Source organism: Melozone crissalis, unplaced genomic scaffold, assembly GCF_028551555.1.
Source record: "Melozone crissalis strain CALT ecotype California unplaced genomic scaffold, PUWL_Pcris_2 ptg000014l_1, whole genome shotgun sequence".
NCBI classification, from domain to species: domain Eukaryota; kingdom Metazoa; phylum Chordata; class Aves; order Passeriformes; family Passerellidae; genus Melozone; species Melozone crissalis.
Window position 1 is genome coordinate 10,604,891 of NW_026535792.1, and position 18,748 is coordinate 10,623,638.

Below are 18,748 nucleotides of genomic sequence, written 5' to 3' on the forward strand. Positions count from 1 at the left end.
ATAATTCGGCTAAAGAATTGGGATTTTAAATGGTGACAAGGTTTGATAAATAATATGTCAGACTGTGAGCCATCATTGAAATTTTGGGTTTGTGTTCAAGGCAAAATGTGCTAAATGGGAAGCACTATCAATTGTCTGCAGATATTTTGGATTCTTGTGTAATTTGCAGACACATTCTTGCCATATTCACAGGGACAGAGCCCAGATCTGTGTTAGTGCTGGGCAAAACATGTAATCTTGATTTAATTACGACATGCCTGTCTTAAGTGAAAAGTGTTAGCTGGCGTGTCTGTTCTGTTAGAGAGGAGGAAATGCTTCTGAGAAATGTATCCCTTAGGGGACTCCAGCTCAGCAGCACTGGGGCCAGATATTCAAAGGATGCACCAGGAGCTCCATTATTACAAATCTTAAAAATAAGGATTGACAAAGCAAAGATATCTCCTAGAGCTGCAGAGCAGAAACAAGAGCAGGGCATCTCATCCCAAGTGCATGAAAAGTGCAGTGAGGAAAGTTGCTAGCCCATGCTTCCAACTGGCATAAATTTGTTTGGTCTGTGTTACTTTTTGATGGCCTCTTTTTACATTTTTTCTTTTTGAGAGACACGTTTTTATTGAAATTTATTCTCGTGGTGATTTTTTGCCTTTTCAGAAGACTATAATTTTTCGTAGAAACAATAAATACTGACAACTGAAACAGATAAAGGTAATTTCCTGCTGTTCTTGTCCTGGTTTGTGTGTTTTTACCATTTGGAACAGAAGAGGAAGGGGGAAAAAGTAAGAATGATGCCTTCTGATTAGAACATGGAAAGATTTGGTATTTTTCTCATAAACTTGCTGAGTTTTTTTCTGAAAATGTTGTGGCTTTTGGACACACTCTTATAATTGTAGGTAGATAAAGGTGTTTGCTGTGTGCTTATCTCTCCATGGCACATTGTGTACTTGCACAGATCCCATGTAGATTCCTTTTCCACTTTCCATTACTGCTCTTAAATGTTTCAAAACTTGGTACCGACCAAAATGGAGAAGGATCAATGACAAAAGAGGATGATCAGGTCTGTTAGATTACTTCCTTCTTCCCATCCACCCCACCATCACTCCAAACCGCTGAATATCTCTCCAGGGGTGGTGGAGAACAGTTCTGACTCCAAGGAGTTCTATTTGATTTTTAAGAGAGTAGATGAAGAAGTAAATATGTGTGGCAGTTTAGCTGGGCACCAGGAGAAAACAGAGAACCAGGAGTAGAACTGAAACCTGATTTTTTGTTCTCTGTTTCAGGTTTCCATCATATGATAGTATGACTGATCTAAATAAAGTTGGAAATAAAGGCCAACGAACTCTTTTAGCTGTATTGTCAGTAATATCCAGGTTTAGGGTTCCAGCTAATAAAAGACAGAACTATCACAGATTCTCACAACATATCACTATATGTCAATTTCCTCAAAATAGTAAGAAACGCCTCTGCTTTTTTTTACATCCACTTGTGTAGCTAGTGAATTCTGGAAAGCACTGGTACTAGACAGATAAATCCACCATGCCCTGGGTAATTGAAGTACTGTTTCTTTAGGGAATGATGTCTGCTGTTGTAAGACTAGATCTGCAACTTTTTCCACTACATTTTGACTGCAACTCTTTGTATATTTTAGAAACAAACTTGGTCTGGTTTATCATGCAGTGTCAAATCACATTACAGCTAATATTGAATTTGACGTGATATGACATATTGTGAAACAGTTCCTCAAAGCTTCAGATGGTATCACAAGATTATTTTTTATTATTTTTTTAATCCCATCCACATTTTCTCTAAGCTGAGCTATCTCTAACAACATTGCACAGAGCTGAGCGTATAAAATCTGGGTACAGGACATTCTTTGTACAGCACATGCTTACCCTTTCAGACAGGAAGCCAACAGATCTCCATAAACAGTGTGATTGCACCAGTTAAAACTGTGTTGCACTTTCTTGCCTGCAAGCCTATATCTTGTCAAATCACTACATACTTCAGCTGGGGAAGCCATGACTAATGAAAAATGAACTAATGCTTTGTGAATTGCAATGCTGTGAATTTATTGCTGTGCGTCAGTGCTTTCAAATCAAGACTTAATTGATCTGGTCCGATCTTTAATAAGGATGACACTGCAGTTTTTCTTTAGGGTCATAGAAGCATTTGTTGTTGCATACTGAATGTATGTTTTCACTGCATTTTTGTATCCTTTAATGCGTTGCAGCTCCATATTTCACTGCTGCTTTCTCACAGGTTATGCTTGAGTCCAAAGCAGCCCAAATATTGTCTAATTTTTTTATTTTTCTGATTCTTGTACTGTTGCAAGGGCTATGCCACCGATAATACAAATCACTCCAGAACAATGGGACCTTTCCCTTTTGTGGAAGCCGCGTTTCTCGTTGAACCGATGCTCACCCATCCATTCCCCTCTCTCTGCAGACGTGCGCCCTGGGTTCTGCTACTCCGCGCTGAGCAACGGGCGCTGTGGCGGCCAGCTGCCGCAGCCCCTGTCCAGGATGCAGTGCTGCTGTGACAGCGGCCGCTGCTGGTCACCCGCCCCCGCCGCCGCCCCGGAGATGTGCCCCATCCGATCCACCGGTAGGAACCCGCCTGAGCTCCACGCGGCGTGCCTCGGCACTGAAGTAGCAGTCATTTCCTTTTGGTTGGGTTTTTAGCTGTAATGTTTTCATTGAAGAGCTACACGGAGTGGTGAGGCTGAAGGGCACCTTGGCAGATTGTTCAGTCCAGCTCCCCTGCTCAAGCAAAGCCTCCTATGTGGAAGAGTGCTCAGGATCCCCAGGAGGGCAAGCAGACAGAAAGAATTATTTGTTGCTTGTTTTTTAGTCAAGTTATTCTGACCTTACCTGCTTCAGATTTGTTTTCAAAAGCCTCTTCAAGATCAAGTTACTTCCTCTAGACCCTTTTAATACGTCCCTAATCCCTCTGCATTTTCATTCTTGTTGGGACACAGGGATTTCCTTCCTCATGACAAGCTTTCTGAGATGCCATATATTTCCTGAAATTTGACACAGAAGATGATTTCTCTCTGCTACCAAAATTCTTTATTGTCTCCTTGGGTATTGAGATCCTCAGATAATGTATCACTTGAATTGAAAGAAGATGGTGAGGGAGAAGAATGTTAAACTAAGTATGAGGGACTGGAGGGAAGCTGATTTTGAGATTGTTTAGGACTAGAGACCTAATAAAATCCTTTAGAAGAGGAGAATACAAGAAATGTAAGAATTTATAGGAGGAGGTTAAGGGACGTGCAGAGTTTATGAAGGAATGGAATTGTAACACTATAGCAGTGTAACTCTGAAGAAATTGTCAGAGTTCATATATGGGAGTTTTTATTATTCTTATTTTTAATCCTTTGAGTGAAACTGCATAATACTGGAGCAGAAATCTGCAATCAGAACTGTTGGAAGACTTTCTGTCACTCTTATTAATAATATTTAAACACATTAAAAGTTCAAAACTGGCTAGAACAATGCTAAAACATAGTGCACTCTATTGACAACTCGCTGAAGTAGGAAGACAATGAGAAATCTTTCAGTCTTAACACAGTTCTTGCTTTCTTCAAATGCTTTCTAATTGTTCATATCTAACTGGTGAGTAAACTGGGTGGAAAAGTAAGGTAATTTGGCCAAAGCTGCAGACTGAGACGTCATGGAGAAGGAGCTAGAACCCAGGACTTCCTGACTCATAAATCCATGCAAGGTCTTCCAGATCATGGTTACATGCCACTTCGTTTTTGGTTTTGCTTCTGACCTGAGACATACATTAAGACTATGAATTACTCTTTTTAAAAGTGCTTTGAAATTCTTTGAAAAGCTTTACATGCATTTAAGGTATTGCTGTCATTATGTAATTAAGGTCAGATATTCCTTACAGAGTATATCCTGAGAAGGCAGGACAAGGAATTTGGAGCTGTCAGTGGCCCAAAGCATCTTTAACTCTGAAGTGGAAATTTACTGCAATATAAAGGGGAGCACTAGCTGCATAATGTAACTGAGTAGTTGCATTTTAAATGTGGACATCAGACCCAGTTGTTACTACAAAGTGGTAACTACAAAATTGCTAGGAATTACACATGGAAATTGAAGTTGCAATAAAAAAGGCTAACACTGTAATTTTTTATAATATGGTGGTAATTGTTTATGTGGAATAACAGGGTTTACCATTGACACTATTTAAAGACTAGAAGGAACAACAGAGTGAAATGCAGTGACACATGAAGCAAACTGATCACCCAACAGCATGAAATAAATGCAAACATCATAATCAGGAAAAGCAGAACTTTAGGTTAACAAATCCTCTGTGATTCAGGAAGAGCTTCTAATGTGTTTGACAGGTGGAAACAGATACGATGAAAGTGTTGAAGGCTGAAATACCCAGTTTACTTCTCCCAACATTTACTTTATTTTTCTGTTCTTGTTTTTCATATTGTTTCAAGAATTCATTAATTTCTAGATTTTTTTCCCCTTATATAATTCTTCTTCCCTGTTGTTCCACAGACTTTAAATTTTGAAGTTCAAAGATGTTGACTGCACAAATAACTGCTTGTGTGCACACAAATTGTTAACATTAATTAGGTCAGCTGGAATGTGGTCTTTAATTGTGATACTCTGTGTGCATTTTTTGGATTGCAAGTTCCAAACCCACACTTCCTGAAGACAAAGGAGCCATGGGCAAGAGGAAAAGTGGGGCAGTAGGGCAGATGCCACTAATAGAGATAAAGAATAGGAGAATGCAACACATACACCATAGACTGCTCTTCCAGCAAAATAGATCATTTGTCATAGATCATTCCCATCACCTGGAAAAGGATGAATTTATGTGAATCTGACTTGGTTTCTCTTTGGCTACACTGCTTAGACTACACACCTTATTTGGTTTCTGCTTTTATTGGCAAACTTAATTTTCCCAGGGAAATAGTGTTAGTGTATTCATTCTCTAATTGGTTTTGCCTCATTGCTTATATTTGTATTTCTTTGTTTTAGGAGGTTAACTTTTAAGAAACCCGTTTGAAACTGGGCTTTTTTCCCTGTTCAGTATTTTTCTAACTCTGTGGCAAGCTTTCTGTTAAATTAACTTGGGATCAGATCCAGAGTCCTTCTCTTCACACTGAATTCACCAAAGATTTTTGCTTGAAAGAAGACTAAGTAGATTAGGATCAGGTCCCTGCCTCACTGTTCAATTTCATGTCCAGAATATCAGTTCTGTTACCTTTTTACTGGCAGTCTTCTGACAAGTAGTGTTGAGATTCTGTGGATTAATGACTCAATTCAGAGAGCAAAGCTTGTTGCTATGAAGAAAACATATAGGCTCACATTTTCCAGATTATTTAAGGTTTGTTATTGCTAATCTGAAACACTACAAAAAGGAGGAGTGTTGGATTAAATGGAACAGGCTGCAAGAGTCTAAAACAGCATTGATATTTTCTTGTTTCAGACGAGTACCGTAAATTGTGCACAGTATCTGCTATGCTGCCAGCAAGACCTGACCTTCCTCCAGCCCGTCCTGATGTCATCCCCCCACCACGCTTTCCTGATGTTTACCCTCCTCCCCATCCAGAGATCATCTATCCATCTCGGGCTCCACCAGTGCATCGTAAGAGAGACAGAAATAACCTCTCTGAAACAACCTCTCCTTGCACCATGTGCATTTAGCTTCTTTCAAAACATCCATTCCTCAGGAGCAGTGTGCTCCCTTCAGCTGTTGGTGTCTTTTACTTACTTTATGTGGACATGGAGGCTCTGGATGTCCTTTTAATCAGAGCCTGCCTACAATGTGCCTTGTGGCAAGATACCTATCTCATTAGTAGTGCTTTCCCTGATAAGATAGGTTTCAAAAATTCCGTTCTCACTGTCTGTACTGTGGCTCATGTATTGTAATAGTTACATTACTGTTATTTTAAGGCTGTTGTGAGCTTTGCTGCGTGTCAGCACTGCATAATATGAATAGCTTTTTGACTAGGTTGTGACAGATATTTACATTAAAGAGCTTGTCTGAGAGAAAGCAACTTCTTTCAGGTTGTTTTCCTCACTTGCACTTGGCCAGGTATGAAATGTACTGATCAAAACTCTGCTGTGCTCTGCTGGACACTGAGACTGACCCAGTGCACAGAAAGAACTATTTTAGTGATACACATGGACACATGGATGGGTTAGTTTGTAGTTGGGTAGTTTTCCCTAAAGTAAGGAGGAAGCCAGAGCAGACTACCAATATAGAGCAACATACCAATACAATGTAGTCCTTTTTTGTCTTTGCTCAGAGAATTTACTACATGCCCATGTGGTCTGGAGTAGGCATGTGCCCCCTGAAATAATTTGGCATAACCACATACTCTTTTGCAAGTAAACAAGCTGGTTTTGCCCACACTCTGTGCAGATGCAAGCAGTCTCTGCTTGCACTGGCACCAGCTGAAACTATTTAGTCTTGGTTCAGCACCAAGCTGAGCTAATAAGCCTAAGAGGCAAAGTATTTTAGCTTAGGCTGACACTGCACTGACGTAGTTGCACAGCTTCTGGTCAGCTGCTAGCAGGGACAGAGCCAGCTCATGCCTGCCTGCCAAAGACAGTATAGGCATGTTCCCAGGGTTATCCCTGCCCTCCTCACTGCTATCTGGGAAAGTGAAAATAGTGAACCAGTCTGCCTGCTCTTTGCTACTCCAGGCTTTTAGTAGAGTCCCTGCAGTGCCACACATCTCCTTTACCTCTAGGGATGAGCAGACATAGTCCTCTTTGATAGGACAAAAGATGAAAGCATAACCAGACTTGCCTTAATGAAAATTTCTGTGGTTGTTAGCTATTTTCAAAGAAATCTCTAAGAGTCAAAGTGCCATTTTCTCTCTCCCATTTCACTATGTAATTCACATTACAATGGAAGGTAAATGTTGATTTTTAATGGAAAATCCTGCACAAGTTGTAGATTATCAGAAGCTATTATGATGAACTATTAAAATATTTTCCCAACTGTTGTTATTTCAGCGATCTTGCCGGTGAACTTAACTGACTATTGCCAAACATTCCGACATCTCTGCCGAAATGGGCGTTGTATTCCCACTCCTGGGAGCTACCGCTGCGAGTGCAACAAAGGATTCCAACTGCATGGTAGAGAGGAATGCCTTGGTATGTGGTTTTCTGCTGTAAATCACAGAGGGGAATTTCATTTTAGAGGAAAAAAACATTCTTCTCCACACAATGTAATAACTGAGTTCTTAACTAGAAGAGCCCCGCCTCCAAAAAAAAACCCCAATAAAGAGACCTTGGCAAACTGATTGATTTCAGTGGCAAACTTATTTTTACAACAATTTTGCCTTTAAAACAGTATTTAACAGATCTTGTAACAAAATTACACAGAAGCAAGGATTTCTTATTTTACTAACCCATTACTATAATGTGTTTATTAGTTATTGAAAATGGTCTCTTTAAAATGCTACCAGCTTTTTGAGTATGCAATGACCTATTGTTAAAAAAATCATAAATTTAGACTTAGTAGGATTTACAAGTCCTTTTTAACTTCATGAATAGTATCTTGTTGGGCTCTTGAGACCTTTAGGCTTGGAACTCAGCAAGAGCTCAACAACAGAAGCACAGATTAACTGTATCTTATAGGCAAGATTTTGGTTCTGTCAAAATCTTCAGTGAAGCCGAGAATGTGGAGATGTAAGATTAATGCCTCAGTCTCTCAAACGTGCAATATTTTACTAAAAATTCATTTTTCCCAGATCCTGTTTATCTTAAAACATGGGATCTTTTTTTGGGATCTCAGTGATGTCCCCTTTTCTTAGGGATTGAAGGGCACTATTTCTCCAAGTACAAAATAATAAAATACCCCTGCAGGCAAAAATAACTGGCAGCCAGTGTGATAATAAAATTGTATTGTCTGTGTTCCACAGATATTGATGAATGTGAAAGGAATCCATGTGTTGGTGGAGACTGTGTGAACACACAAGGATCCTACATCTGCCAGTGTCGTGTTGGGTATCAGAGCACGGCCACCAGAACAGAGTGCAGAGGTAATGGGCATACAGCCACATCTGCTATTGTCTGCTTATCAGGAGCGAAAATTGTTTGCAAGCAAAATTTAAGAGATGGGTCAAATATGGAAGTTTTTAAAAAAAATAAAATTCAGGTATGGTGGTAAAAATGACTGACCTGCTGGAGCTTGCTGTTCACTGACTGGTTTATGAGAAGAGGCATCTTGTCTTGTGCTAAAAGGATCTTGGCACTATTTATGGCTTTGAAATAGAATAGACATATTTTCTTAGTTTTTTGGGATTTTTTGGGGTTTTCTCAATATTAAGACATTATTTTCTTTTGCTGTGTGAAGATCTCAAGGACAATTAAGCATCCCTTCACTGGAGAAACACTTTATGTATAAAAGATTAAGGAAGTTGGGGAGAAAGATAAAACTTCCAGTGAGTAAATATAAGGTTATACTCCCCGTGTGTTGTCTCTGCTTACTGCCAGAGAAACAACTAAACATAAATTACAGCAATGAAAACTTAGATATGGAAAAGTAGTGGGAAAGTCTACATGGGGAAGCCTCAGAATCCTCATTATAGTTTTTCTGAAGATCTGACTTGACTATAGTCCTGATGGTCTTCATCCTGTCTTCCTATGGGAGTGGGACCACATAACTCCTCAGCGGTCAGCCAACCCTCTGTCAGGGTTTTGTGACTCCCAAATTGGGGTAGGCATTCAACTGTAAAGGTAGATAGATGCCTTTATAATTAAGGCATGATGAGAGATTTCTGGCAGAAGAATAAATGATTGCTTTGATATTCCATAAGAAATGAAGCATCTAAATGAAACAGGATGTTTGAATGCTCAGAGTCACAGCTTGTCTTCATATTTTGCTTTCTGCACTGGGTGCAGGGTGCAGAGCAGGCCCTCAGTCTGAAGCAGAAAGTTTTGAAAAAGCCAGAAGAAAGCTACCTGTATTAGTGTGCATTTCTTTCCTTCCTTTTGGGAATCAGAAAGGTGTTTGTGGTAGAAAAGCTTGCTCTCTGGTCCAGGAAGACATGCAGAGCCAGCAGCACTGCTGCCTGTTGCTGGGGAGTGTTTGACCTAATTGCTGCCAAGCAGCTGTGTTGCGGAAGCATCTTCATAGCTCAGCTGACTGGTGGTGAGGGAGTGCTGAAGGGGAGTCTCAGCTGTGATGAATTTACTCATGAGTCATTTTTGTCACACACTTTTAATTTGACTGATTCATTACACAAACACATGGTTGTCAGAAGCCCAGTAGCTTAATGGCATTTAAGTGTGGTCACTTAGCAGTTCCTTTGCAGTCTATGGAGCTGTGCCTGCTTGACAGCCAGAGCAGAAAGTGCTGCGATGTGCAGAATCTTGTTTTTCTAAAGGAATTTTTAGGACCAGTGTAGGGAAAAGAAAAAGGCTGGTGGGGTGCATTTGGCAAAGTGTACATATAGCACTGGTGCCTGCCAAATCAGCATTTGCTGTAGAATTACTTTGCATGACTACTTTGGATGTAGAGATTTTATTTTTTGCATGCACAAATTGTCTGTGCTGATGTGCTTTTGGAAATGTGTTCCTTATGAAGTCTCTCAAGCTCTTGAAAAACGAAGTCTCCATAATGACCAGATGTGTATCTGTTCCTTGCTCTGAGGTTCCAGGGGAGGATTTTTTCTGCATGATGACTCTGATTGGTGACTAAACATTGCAGTCTTTATTACAAGCTACTGATTCATCCCTTCTTAGGATCCGTTATAATTCTAATATGAGCTTGGCTGAATTAATATCTTAAATGGAGACATAGGGGAATAAAGTCACATTGTGATTAATAATCTGAAAAAAAATGCTTCTCAATTGCAGAAGAGAGGATATGAAATGGACCTCAAAAAAAGGTGAAATTTTATTATGATAAGCTATCAATGTGTGATTTAACAGCTAAGTCCTTGCTATAATCTGCTCAACATTTCTGATGAGTGGAGGTCAGGTCTTACAGGGAGATAACAGCAATTTTGGGTATTTCATTGAGAAGGATACTTTGTTTTGCAAGTTTCTCAGAGGAGAAAAAAAATGGTGATGTTATATTGGACTAGTGGTGGGACTCTGATCAGCTGTGTGTAAGTAAAGAACAGTGAGGTTCGGTATTAATTTTCAACATTTAAATGGCATCAGATGCATAAAAATACAAAAACAAATGAGCTCTAAAAATTGAAAGGCCTTGAGATTCCTCAGCATTTCTGCCTGTCCTAAAGAAGAAAGCTGGTGGAGTAGCTGAAGCCAGACACGGGTGCAATCAAGGGCTGGAAAAGTGGGGTGAAAAGGGACTGAGCAGAGAGGAAACCCACATTTATGCATTGCTGCTTGATGATGCTTGTTTATTGAATGAGGTTTATCTAGCCTGTACGCTTTTGGTGGAGGGCTGCAAGCTGCTGGTGCAGTGAGTGGTCACTGAGCAGCTCGTGCCTCTGCTGGCATGGTTACTTGCTTGCAAAACAGTGATTCTCAGGGATTTCTTAGACTCTTCACAGAGCTACCATGCTGCTAAGAAGGCAAATATAGGTTCACGATTTTATCGGCATCAGCTCCCCTGGCCTAAGTGTCCAGACAGCAGGGGCATTTGGGAGCACACCCTGTGCTCCACTTCTTCCTGAAGTGCAGCAATGCATTTCCCCACAGGGGGCTCGGGAGGGGCACCCCCAGGGTATCTGGGAAGTGTGGGTGCAAGATAGACAGGTCTGCATGGGCTGGTTGTGAGCTCTGTGAGCTGAGTCTCCTGTGTGCAGGAATCTCTGGGAGATGGTCCAGGCCTTGATGGAGAATACTGAGCAATCTGAAATGTCTAGACAGTCTGTCTCAGCATCTCCTCTCCTCTCCTTTGGAGGAGAGGGAGAGCTGCCAGCCTCGTGTGATATCACTCTTCAGGTCCTCCAAAGCACTTGCCAAGCACCTCCCGCAGAGAGAGGGGAAAGAGCATCTGATGTTTCAAATACAAAGTAAGCAGGAGAAATTCTTCTGAGGTGGGAAAGTCTTGAACTTTCCTGTTATCTTACAAACCAGCAGCAAAAGACAAGCTTTCCCATGTATTTCCTTAAGTAGTTAGGTACTGTTAAATTAAATTAAAATTAGGTAAAAATATTTTAATGATGAGAAAAAATTAAAAAACCTGCAAAAATTGTGATTCTTGTCTGAGAAAGCTGCAGGGTGGTGTGCACAGAAATTCTTTTACAGCAACTTGAAATTTCAAGCTGACAAACATTTTCCACCCCCATAACGTACAGTGATGGAAATCAAAATAAATCATTTTTCAGCTAATACAATTTCCATGGAGGTTTAAAGACCTAGGGGAAGGGAAAATGGGAAAAATTCCTCTTGAGTATAAAAAAGAATCTCCCAAAATGTTATTTTTCTTTCTGGTTGACTTTCAGACATTGATGAATGCTTACAGAATGGTCGTATCTGTAATAATGGACGATGCATAAACACAGATGGCAGTTTTCACTGTGTGTGTAATGCTGGCTTTCAAGTGGCAGTTGATGGGAAAAACTGTGAAGGTAAGACTCTTCTGAAGTTATTCCATATCAGTAATTACAGTTGCAAGAGGTTATTCACATCAATGAAAAAGAAAAGGACCCCTGGTGGCGGGAAGGGAAGGAACAAGGAGTCAGATATCCAAATACCTTTTGCTGTATCTGGGAGGGCAAGTAAAATGTCTTTTGCAGCCAGTTCTGGAGTCTTGGCTTGGCAGTCCTCAACGGGATGTCTGTCCAGCAGGAGAAATAGCACATACCACTATCACAAAATGCAGTTTCTTTGATGGGAGTGGTACATTTTAAAACATAGCACAAGTCACATGCTGCCTGATTTTACTGTGTGCTTAACAGCATGCTTTATGGGATCTTACTGGGTGACTAGCAATGTGGTTTGTGTAGATGCAGGCTGGTCTGACCTATAAAAATTGTTTTAACAAAAATTTGTAAACATAATTGATGTGTTCCTACCTCCCAGACCTTTAGTAAAGGGGAAGAAAAGAAGAATGTTCTTTATCATGCTTCCCAAGGTCTTTGGGAGGGTTCCCAATGATCTATTCATACGTTAAAAGAATTTCAAGCACTGTTCTTAGAAACATTTTTGGCAGAATATTATCTCAGTGATTCAGCTCAAAGACTTAATGCCAAAATTCCTGGTTGGGATAGATACACGATTTTTTTTTTTAAATCATAAATTATTTTTGTCTGACTTAGCCTGTAAGTAAAAAGAAAACACACTATGTCTAGAAGTGTAATTTCTGTCCAAGACAGCTGCAATATTAAGGAAAATAGCACGATTCTGAATATATTGTAATGTCATTATGATCCAGTGATTTTATGTGCTAGTAGTGATTCTGTTAATCCTTGGTAGAGACAGACATTTTAAGACTCTATTTTTCCTGAGTCTTTTTTAGATGCAGTTTAGCACCATAAGCTGCTTTTAAAATATCTTATTATGGAAGTACATTGACTAAATATATTTGGAAATTAGACTATTTGGGGAAAAAACTCTTTATTCTGATTTCTTCCTTTCCCACCAAATACCATGTGCTAATAGTAATAAAAACCAGGACATCGGCAGTCTGGTAAAACATTTTTAATTCCATTGCATGTGCTGCCAAAATGTCTGTTGCATCCACTTATGAAACAGTTTCATCTCTGGCATTGTAATGCATTGAGTTGTATGCACACACACTAATCAGTAAAGACCATGGCATTGTGCCATACCTTAATGTAACTGTGTGTAGTTCTTTGATGTAACTGGTAAATACTACTGATTTTTTTTTGGATGTAACATCCGAAACTGATTTCATCTGTGCCAGGACCAAGTAAAGACTGAGAGGATATAAAAGCTTACTCAAATCAAGAACAGAATTCTCTGTACTTGCTTTTTTTTTTTTCCTTTCCCATTTTGTGAGTAACTGTGCAGGGTTCAGAATAACAGTATCTGAGAACCTCCACCTTTTCCTGTTTGAATCCTCCATGATATCCCATTTGGTCAAAGGATGAATAATGCTTTCATGAAGCTGTAATTACTAGGTACCCTTCTGTATGGCCTGTCATGCTGAATGCAGGAAGGGGGCAGGTTTTATTTTAAATGGAAGTTGAGGATGGCAGTGCCCATAGAATTCATGCTTGAGCACAGTGCTGAGAATTCTCCCATGCCATAAATCTTAGATTTGTCCAGTGGAGGTCATAAAAGTTTTCACTCCAAACCCAAATGTTCTCTCCTCTTCCTTCAGGTCTTCTTAGTAACATAAAATTGTATTTACATTCCAAACAGGAGGCTGCTTCTAACCTAGCTTCTATTTAGATTAAGATGTCAAACCCTCTTTAATTATATCCTTTCTCACTTTTTGATGACTTTTACCAAGTGGAAGTTCTTAAGCTGTCCAGTTTCTCATCCATTTTTTGTTCTCTTTGCTTCTTTGGATTCATTCCTTTTTATGTTAATGATTCATTATGAAAAATGGAATCATTGCTTTGACACATTCTCTAGGACAGTGCAGTCTGTCCCCTCATATGTTTCTGATTATCATTATAGCTCTGACAACTAAGAAAAAAATTAAGGTGTATCTTTTGAATATAACCACTAACAGTCCTTACTCTTAAACATTATGAGCATTATGTCTATTGTCTGCATTTTCAGACATGGACGAATGCAGCATCAGGAACATTTGCCTCAATGGGATGTGCATCAATGAAGATGGCAGTTTTAAATGCATTTGTAAACCAGGGTTCCAGTTAGCATCTGATGGACGCTATTGCACAGGTAAGCAAAAGAAATTATGGTTTCCAAAAACTTGTGAGTCTTGTCTCTATGGGTAGCTTCAAGAATAGCCTTATTTGTGATTCTTGGGAACAAGAGGTATGGGGCAGAGTTCTCAGCAGGTATGCTTTTTTAATCAGCTGGAATTATTTGTCATTGTGCAAGACAGTACTCAATCTTCTCCACATTGTTGAGCAACTGCCCCAACCAGCCAGTGGTAAATATTCTTTGAACAAGAACCTCATGATGTGACCTAGTTAAACTCTGGGGTTTTTTTGCCTGTGGTGTCTTCTGCAGATTGGTTCCAGTGTATCTTACATTTTGTGTTTGGTCTTTGAAAGTATTCTGCCTTTGGCCACCCAAACATCCTGGCTTGTTGCGATTTTTGTGCTTTTCTCCTTTTGGGCTTTTCCTGTCTGGGTGCTCCTAGACAATACAACATCTCTGAGGAGTGCCCAGCACTTAGTGTGACCAAGATGCAGACATGAGCACCACAGCAAGATTGTCTTTTCCACTTGCTGCATGGATGCAAATGAACTGTTGTGCATTACCACACAAGTGTCTCCTTAGCTTCACAGCTGCTGGCTGCGTTGGCTGCAGCCTTCACACACTTAGAGCAATGGCATTTATTTCAATTCTTACCTGATTTCCATGTGGCATGTGTGTGGTTTGCCAAAGCTTGTTTTCCAGCTGGTCTATTGTGTGGGGTTTTCCAGCTGGTCTATGTCTGGGATGTCAGTGAGACTTCAATGCCCATCAGGCCATGACACATCAGCCAGTTGTGTTCCCAGAGATCTCTGGATGCTCTCTGTGTCATTAAGAAGGATTTGACTCATGGATGGAAGCTCAGCCAAGCCCAAATGCTTCTCTTGATTTTTGCCTTGAGTATCTTTTGGTGGTTTTTAATTTTTTTTTAAATTACATCTGTCTGTGCCCTGAAATACCACCCAAGAAGATGGTAACTCTACCTGACTACTTAAAACACAATGATGTTCTGCCTCTGCTATGTGCCTCCTGACTAGGAGTATGGATACAGTCAAAATGGGTTTCTGGCCCTAGAGAAGTGTTACTTCTCTGCATCAAAGGAGGAATATTTGACAATTATCCAGAATTGTAGAGAACTCAACTGATTCCTACAGAAAGTTGGAACAAATCTTATAGTAAAAAGAAGGATTTCTCCCGCTGCTTTTTGCACTTGTGCTAAGCCTTGTTCTTTATGAATGAGTATGAAAACATTTATTACATGGTAAAGTTGTTATTGGTGAAAATCAAACCAGATTTTGAAACCTGGACACCCAAATTACACTTTTTACCTTCTTCATATTTGTGTTGTTTCTTCCATTCGCCCAAAGTATCATGAAACAATTCCCAGGTCTTCAGCAGTTAATATGATTAGTGATTCTGAATATGTTGTTTATATCATAATGTTAATACATAGAGTTTTGTAAAGGGATTTAGCTGTGAAATAATTATTAGATGTTACATATATGCATTCCTTTGGTTGTTCGTAGGTTGTTCATGTTACCATTGAATATTTAGCTACCTGTCTGCAAGAAATGCATAATTTTAAGAAAATTTCCCAACTGATATAGATAGAAGTTTGCTTAAAAGATATTTTAGGGAAACCCTTCCTGTCAAGGCCTAGGCTCTGGCCAAGCCCTGGTCCTGGCTGGTTGGAAAGCATGCCAACAGACCCAGGTGTTTCTGCACTAAAAATGTTATAAAGTCACTTTGACTTGCTGATATGGTCTTATAAAAGCTGGACCCCCTTTTGAAGGTAAACTTGGAAACCTTTCCTGGGAAAGCTCCTTCAGGTTATCACTGTGAAGTGGGGCTCCCCAGTGATTGCAGACCTAGGGTGATGGTAAAGTATTTAGGCAGTTGATTATGTATTACCTTGCTTATTTGTGCTTGGTGTGTGCCTGTTGTTTTATTAGATGCATTGTTTTACTGTTCATAGTCAGAGAAGTGCATGTTATCAAAAAATAAAAAAGGCGAATATGGCTCCTCAGGAACATTTAGATAATGCAATATTTACACTAAATTTTATGGATGCAGATCATCAGTTTTGATCCCTGACAGAGCGATGCTGCTCTGAAGATCTGTGTGTGTGGAACCAATTTCCAAAAGTTTTATTTAGGGATCCACAATTGGGTGTACAGTGGCAAGGCCCTGCTAGGGGATAAGGTATGCCTGTGTTCTATCACCAGCAGGTCCAAAGTGGTCACCTGCTTGTCGGACAAACATTGTTTGCCTTTGAGACAAAGCCCAGTGAGAGGAAAAATGGCCTAATCACCATCCAGGCCTTGTGGCCAAAGCAGGAGCAGGGTAGGGCTGCCAGGAACATGGCTGTGCCTGAAAGCTTGCAGAGGCAGCTTGCCAGTAGAGGCCTTGTGTCTCACTGCACTCACCATCATATTGTTATGTTCCTGCTGACTTTCTTCAGTTATTCCCTGCTCCATGCTTCCAGAAAGACATTCAAAACCATCAAAGTCAGCATTTCCAGCCAGTGGACTCCCTCCTGCCTAAACAGCACAGCCCCTGAGCCAAGGCCCTGAGAACTTTGGAACAGTAGCCATTTATTTCCAAATGCAGAAAAAGCAGCTCTCTTCGTAGGGACATTGGACACTGTCTTTTTGTTTTCCTATGCTGTGGGTCTCTTTGTCAGTGGCATAGTTATTTTTGCTGTGTTTTTATTGATTGAACAAAGAAGGGGAAGATGTGGGAGATAAGAAATCCTGTTCTCTTCTGGTGAGCAACAGAAAGCACTCTGGGAAAGGTTCAGCTAAGTTTGAGGTAAAGAACAGGTCATATAACCAGAGATGGGGTTGTCTGGCTGGCCTGTGGTTGCCCTGTGCATGAGGCAGTGGTTGCTTGTTGATACACATGGACACAGGAACTGAGAGCTCATTGGGTAAAAGGACCCGTGAACAGCCACACTGCAGGGACAGGCAGCCTGTGTGTGCCTGTTTGGGTGAGGTTTAGAGCATAACAAGACTTGGTTTGTAGCAATAAGTATCTTCTCTGGAGCAAGCAAGAAGGAGATCCGTGTGTCTTTGTTCCTCATTGCTACGAAACTCTAAGGTCATGCTTGCATGTGCAGGGAGTGTTTGCACAAATGGGCATTTCTGCAGCAAATTCGTTTCCTGCCTGAGCAGTTTTGATAGGGAATTGTATGTGTGTTTTTGCAGAACTAGGGGATCAACAAAGGAATGGAAGAGTGCAGCTCATTGCTTCTGTAACTGTCTGGTTTGATGTCCTCCAAGCTGAGTTTTCAGCTGTTAGGAAGGTCTTCTAACCCAAAGATGGGGATAATGTAATTAACACTTGGTTCCATAAAGCTGGAATTTAAATATAAGTACAGGGCATATGCTTGGCTGTCTGGTAAAAAATTCCACTTAGACTTTCTGAAATAGCATGCCAAAAAATAATGTTACACCATAGTCTTATATATTCCCTGAAATACAAGACATGCTAAATTTATTCACCATTAACTTCTTTCAGTGATGATTTGCTTGATTTTTCAGAAACACATATCAGACATGCAGAAGTTAAAGCATTACTTCTATTCCATACATTGTTTAATCTTTAGATCAACAGGAATTCTCCAAATTAAAAGCCATGGCAAGACAATTGAAAATGGTAGTTTAGCAGTCTGAGTAAATTTTTCCTGCTTAAAATTAGAGAACTTTGTGTACCCAACTAGCACTACTAAGCAAGCTAAGCAGAAAAGGCAAAACTTATTGAACATGGAGAATTAATCCATCAGTTGGGTTTCCAGAACCAGGTTGAATATATTTTAAGTCATCCAAATGGTGACTTTTACCACAGAAGACAGTGGAGCATTCTCAAGGTCAGAAAATTGGACTTTATTCCTGTGGGTGAAGTTGATTTACTCTGTGGAATCTGGTAAAAGCAGAGGGTTTTTACCCATCTTTACAGGAACCAGGTTTTCAGCTGACTTGCACCATTTTAAGTGACCCACTTTACCTTTAAAAATTTTATAGTGGTATTTCCAACACATTCGTAAATCACTACAAAAGAAAATAGATGACACATTTCTCCCTTTACTAGGTTACAAAATCTTTTTTAAAAAATGTGAACTACAGGAAATGGGAAAGAAGTAATTTTGCCTTTCTGTTTCTAGAAATAACCTTTTAAAAGGAAAGCTTTTTTTCTTCTTTTTATTTTATTTTTTTTTTTTTTTGCTTGTAGGAGAATCTGTAATAGGAGTTCAGTGTTGTTCACCAAAATAGCTGTCTACACCATTAAATAGCATGGGCTCATTTTGAATCCCAACTCCGTTTTTACCTGCACTGACTAAATTTAAAGTGGGAAAAACATCTAAGATTTGTCTTAACAGAACAAAAGATTGTGGGATGAAGTAAAAATTATTTGAGCCCATGTACTTAAATATAGCTTTTATTTTAAAATGCTGTTTGAAGAAGGAATCTTGGATCATACAAGCCATTTTTTATGCCAAACAACACAAACTAAGTAAAACACAGAGGTGTTTCACTCTCAATTTGCCCTTTTAAGGTCAGAAAAAAGGAAATTGTCACACACACTGTCTCTTGTATATAGTATGGTGAATTCTTATGAAGTGATTATTTTATAAAGGTTATACATCCAAACAATATTTATAACACTCATTTTCTTTATCATTTCTAAAAGGATAGTATTCTCTCTGCATCTAGAGAATGATCTTACTATTATCAGGATACACAGCTTATATATAATTTAACATTGCTATGTGATAGTTTAATATTACAAATTTTAGTTCCTGTATTTCATTGCTATGGGCCTTATTGTCCAATGTGCCATTGTTGGGCAAAAATGGTGACTTGTGCAGGACTCAAATCATTAATGAATTCCTTTCAAGGCTGGAGTGCACTCTGTTCATTGAAAGTTTTTAAAATGGGCTGTAATGAGCATCCGATGGGAAAAGCCATTGTGATGCAGATCACCAGAGA

General features: G+C 39.6%; 1 protein-coding gene across 1 annotated transcript in view; it reads left to right on the forward strand.

Moving 5' to 3' along the window:
• Positions 1-18,748, forward strand: part of FBN1 (fibrillin 1) — a 142,680-nt gene that overhangs the window by 59,904 nt on the left and 64,028 nt on the right. The window contains exons 9-14 of the mRNA XM_054272493.1: positions 2,440-2,598; positions 5,455-5,613; positions 6,993-7,133; positions 7,904-8,023; positions 11,405-11,530; positions 13,656-13,778. Coding sequence (XP_054128468.1) covers positions 2,440-2,598; positions 5,455-5,613; positions 6,993-7,133; positions 7,904-8,023; positions 11,405-11,530; positions 13,656-13,778 — 828 coding nt within the window. The remainder of the gene's footprint in view (positions 1-2,439; positions 2,599-5,454; positions 5,614-6,992; positions 7,134-7,903; positions 8,024-11,404; positions 11,531-13,655; positions 13,779-18,748) is intronic.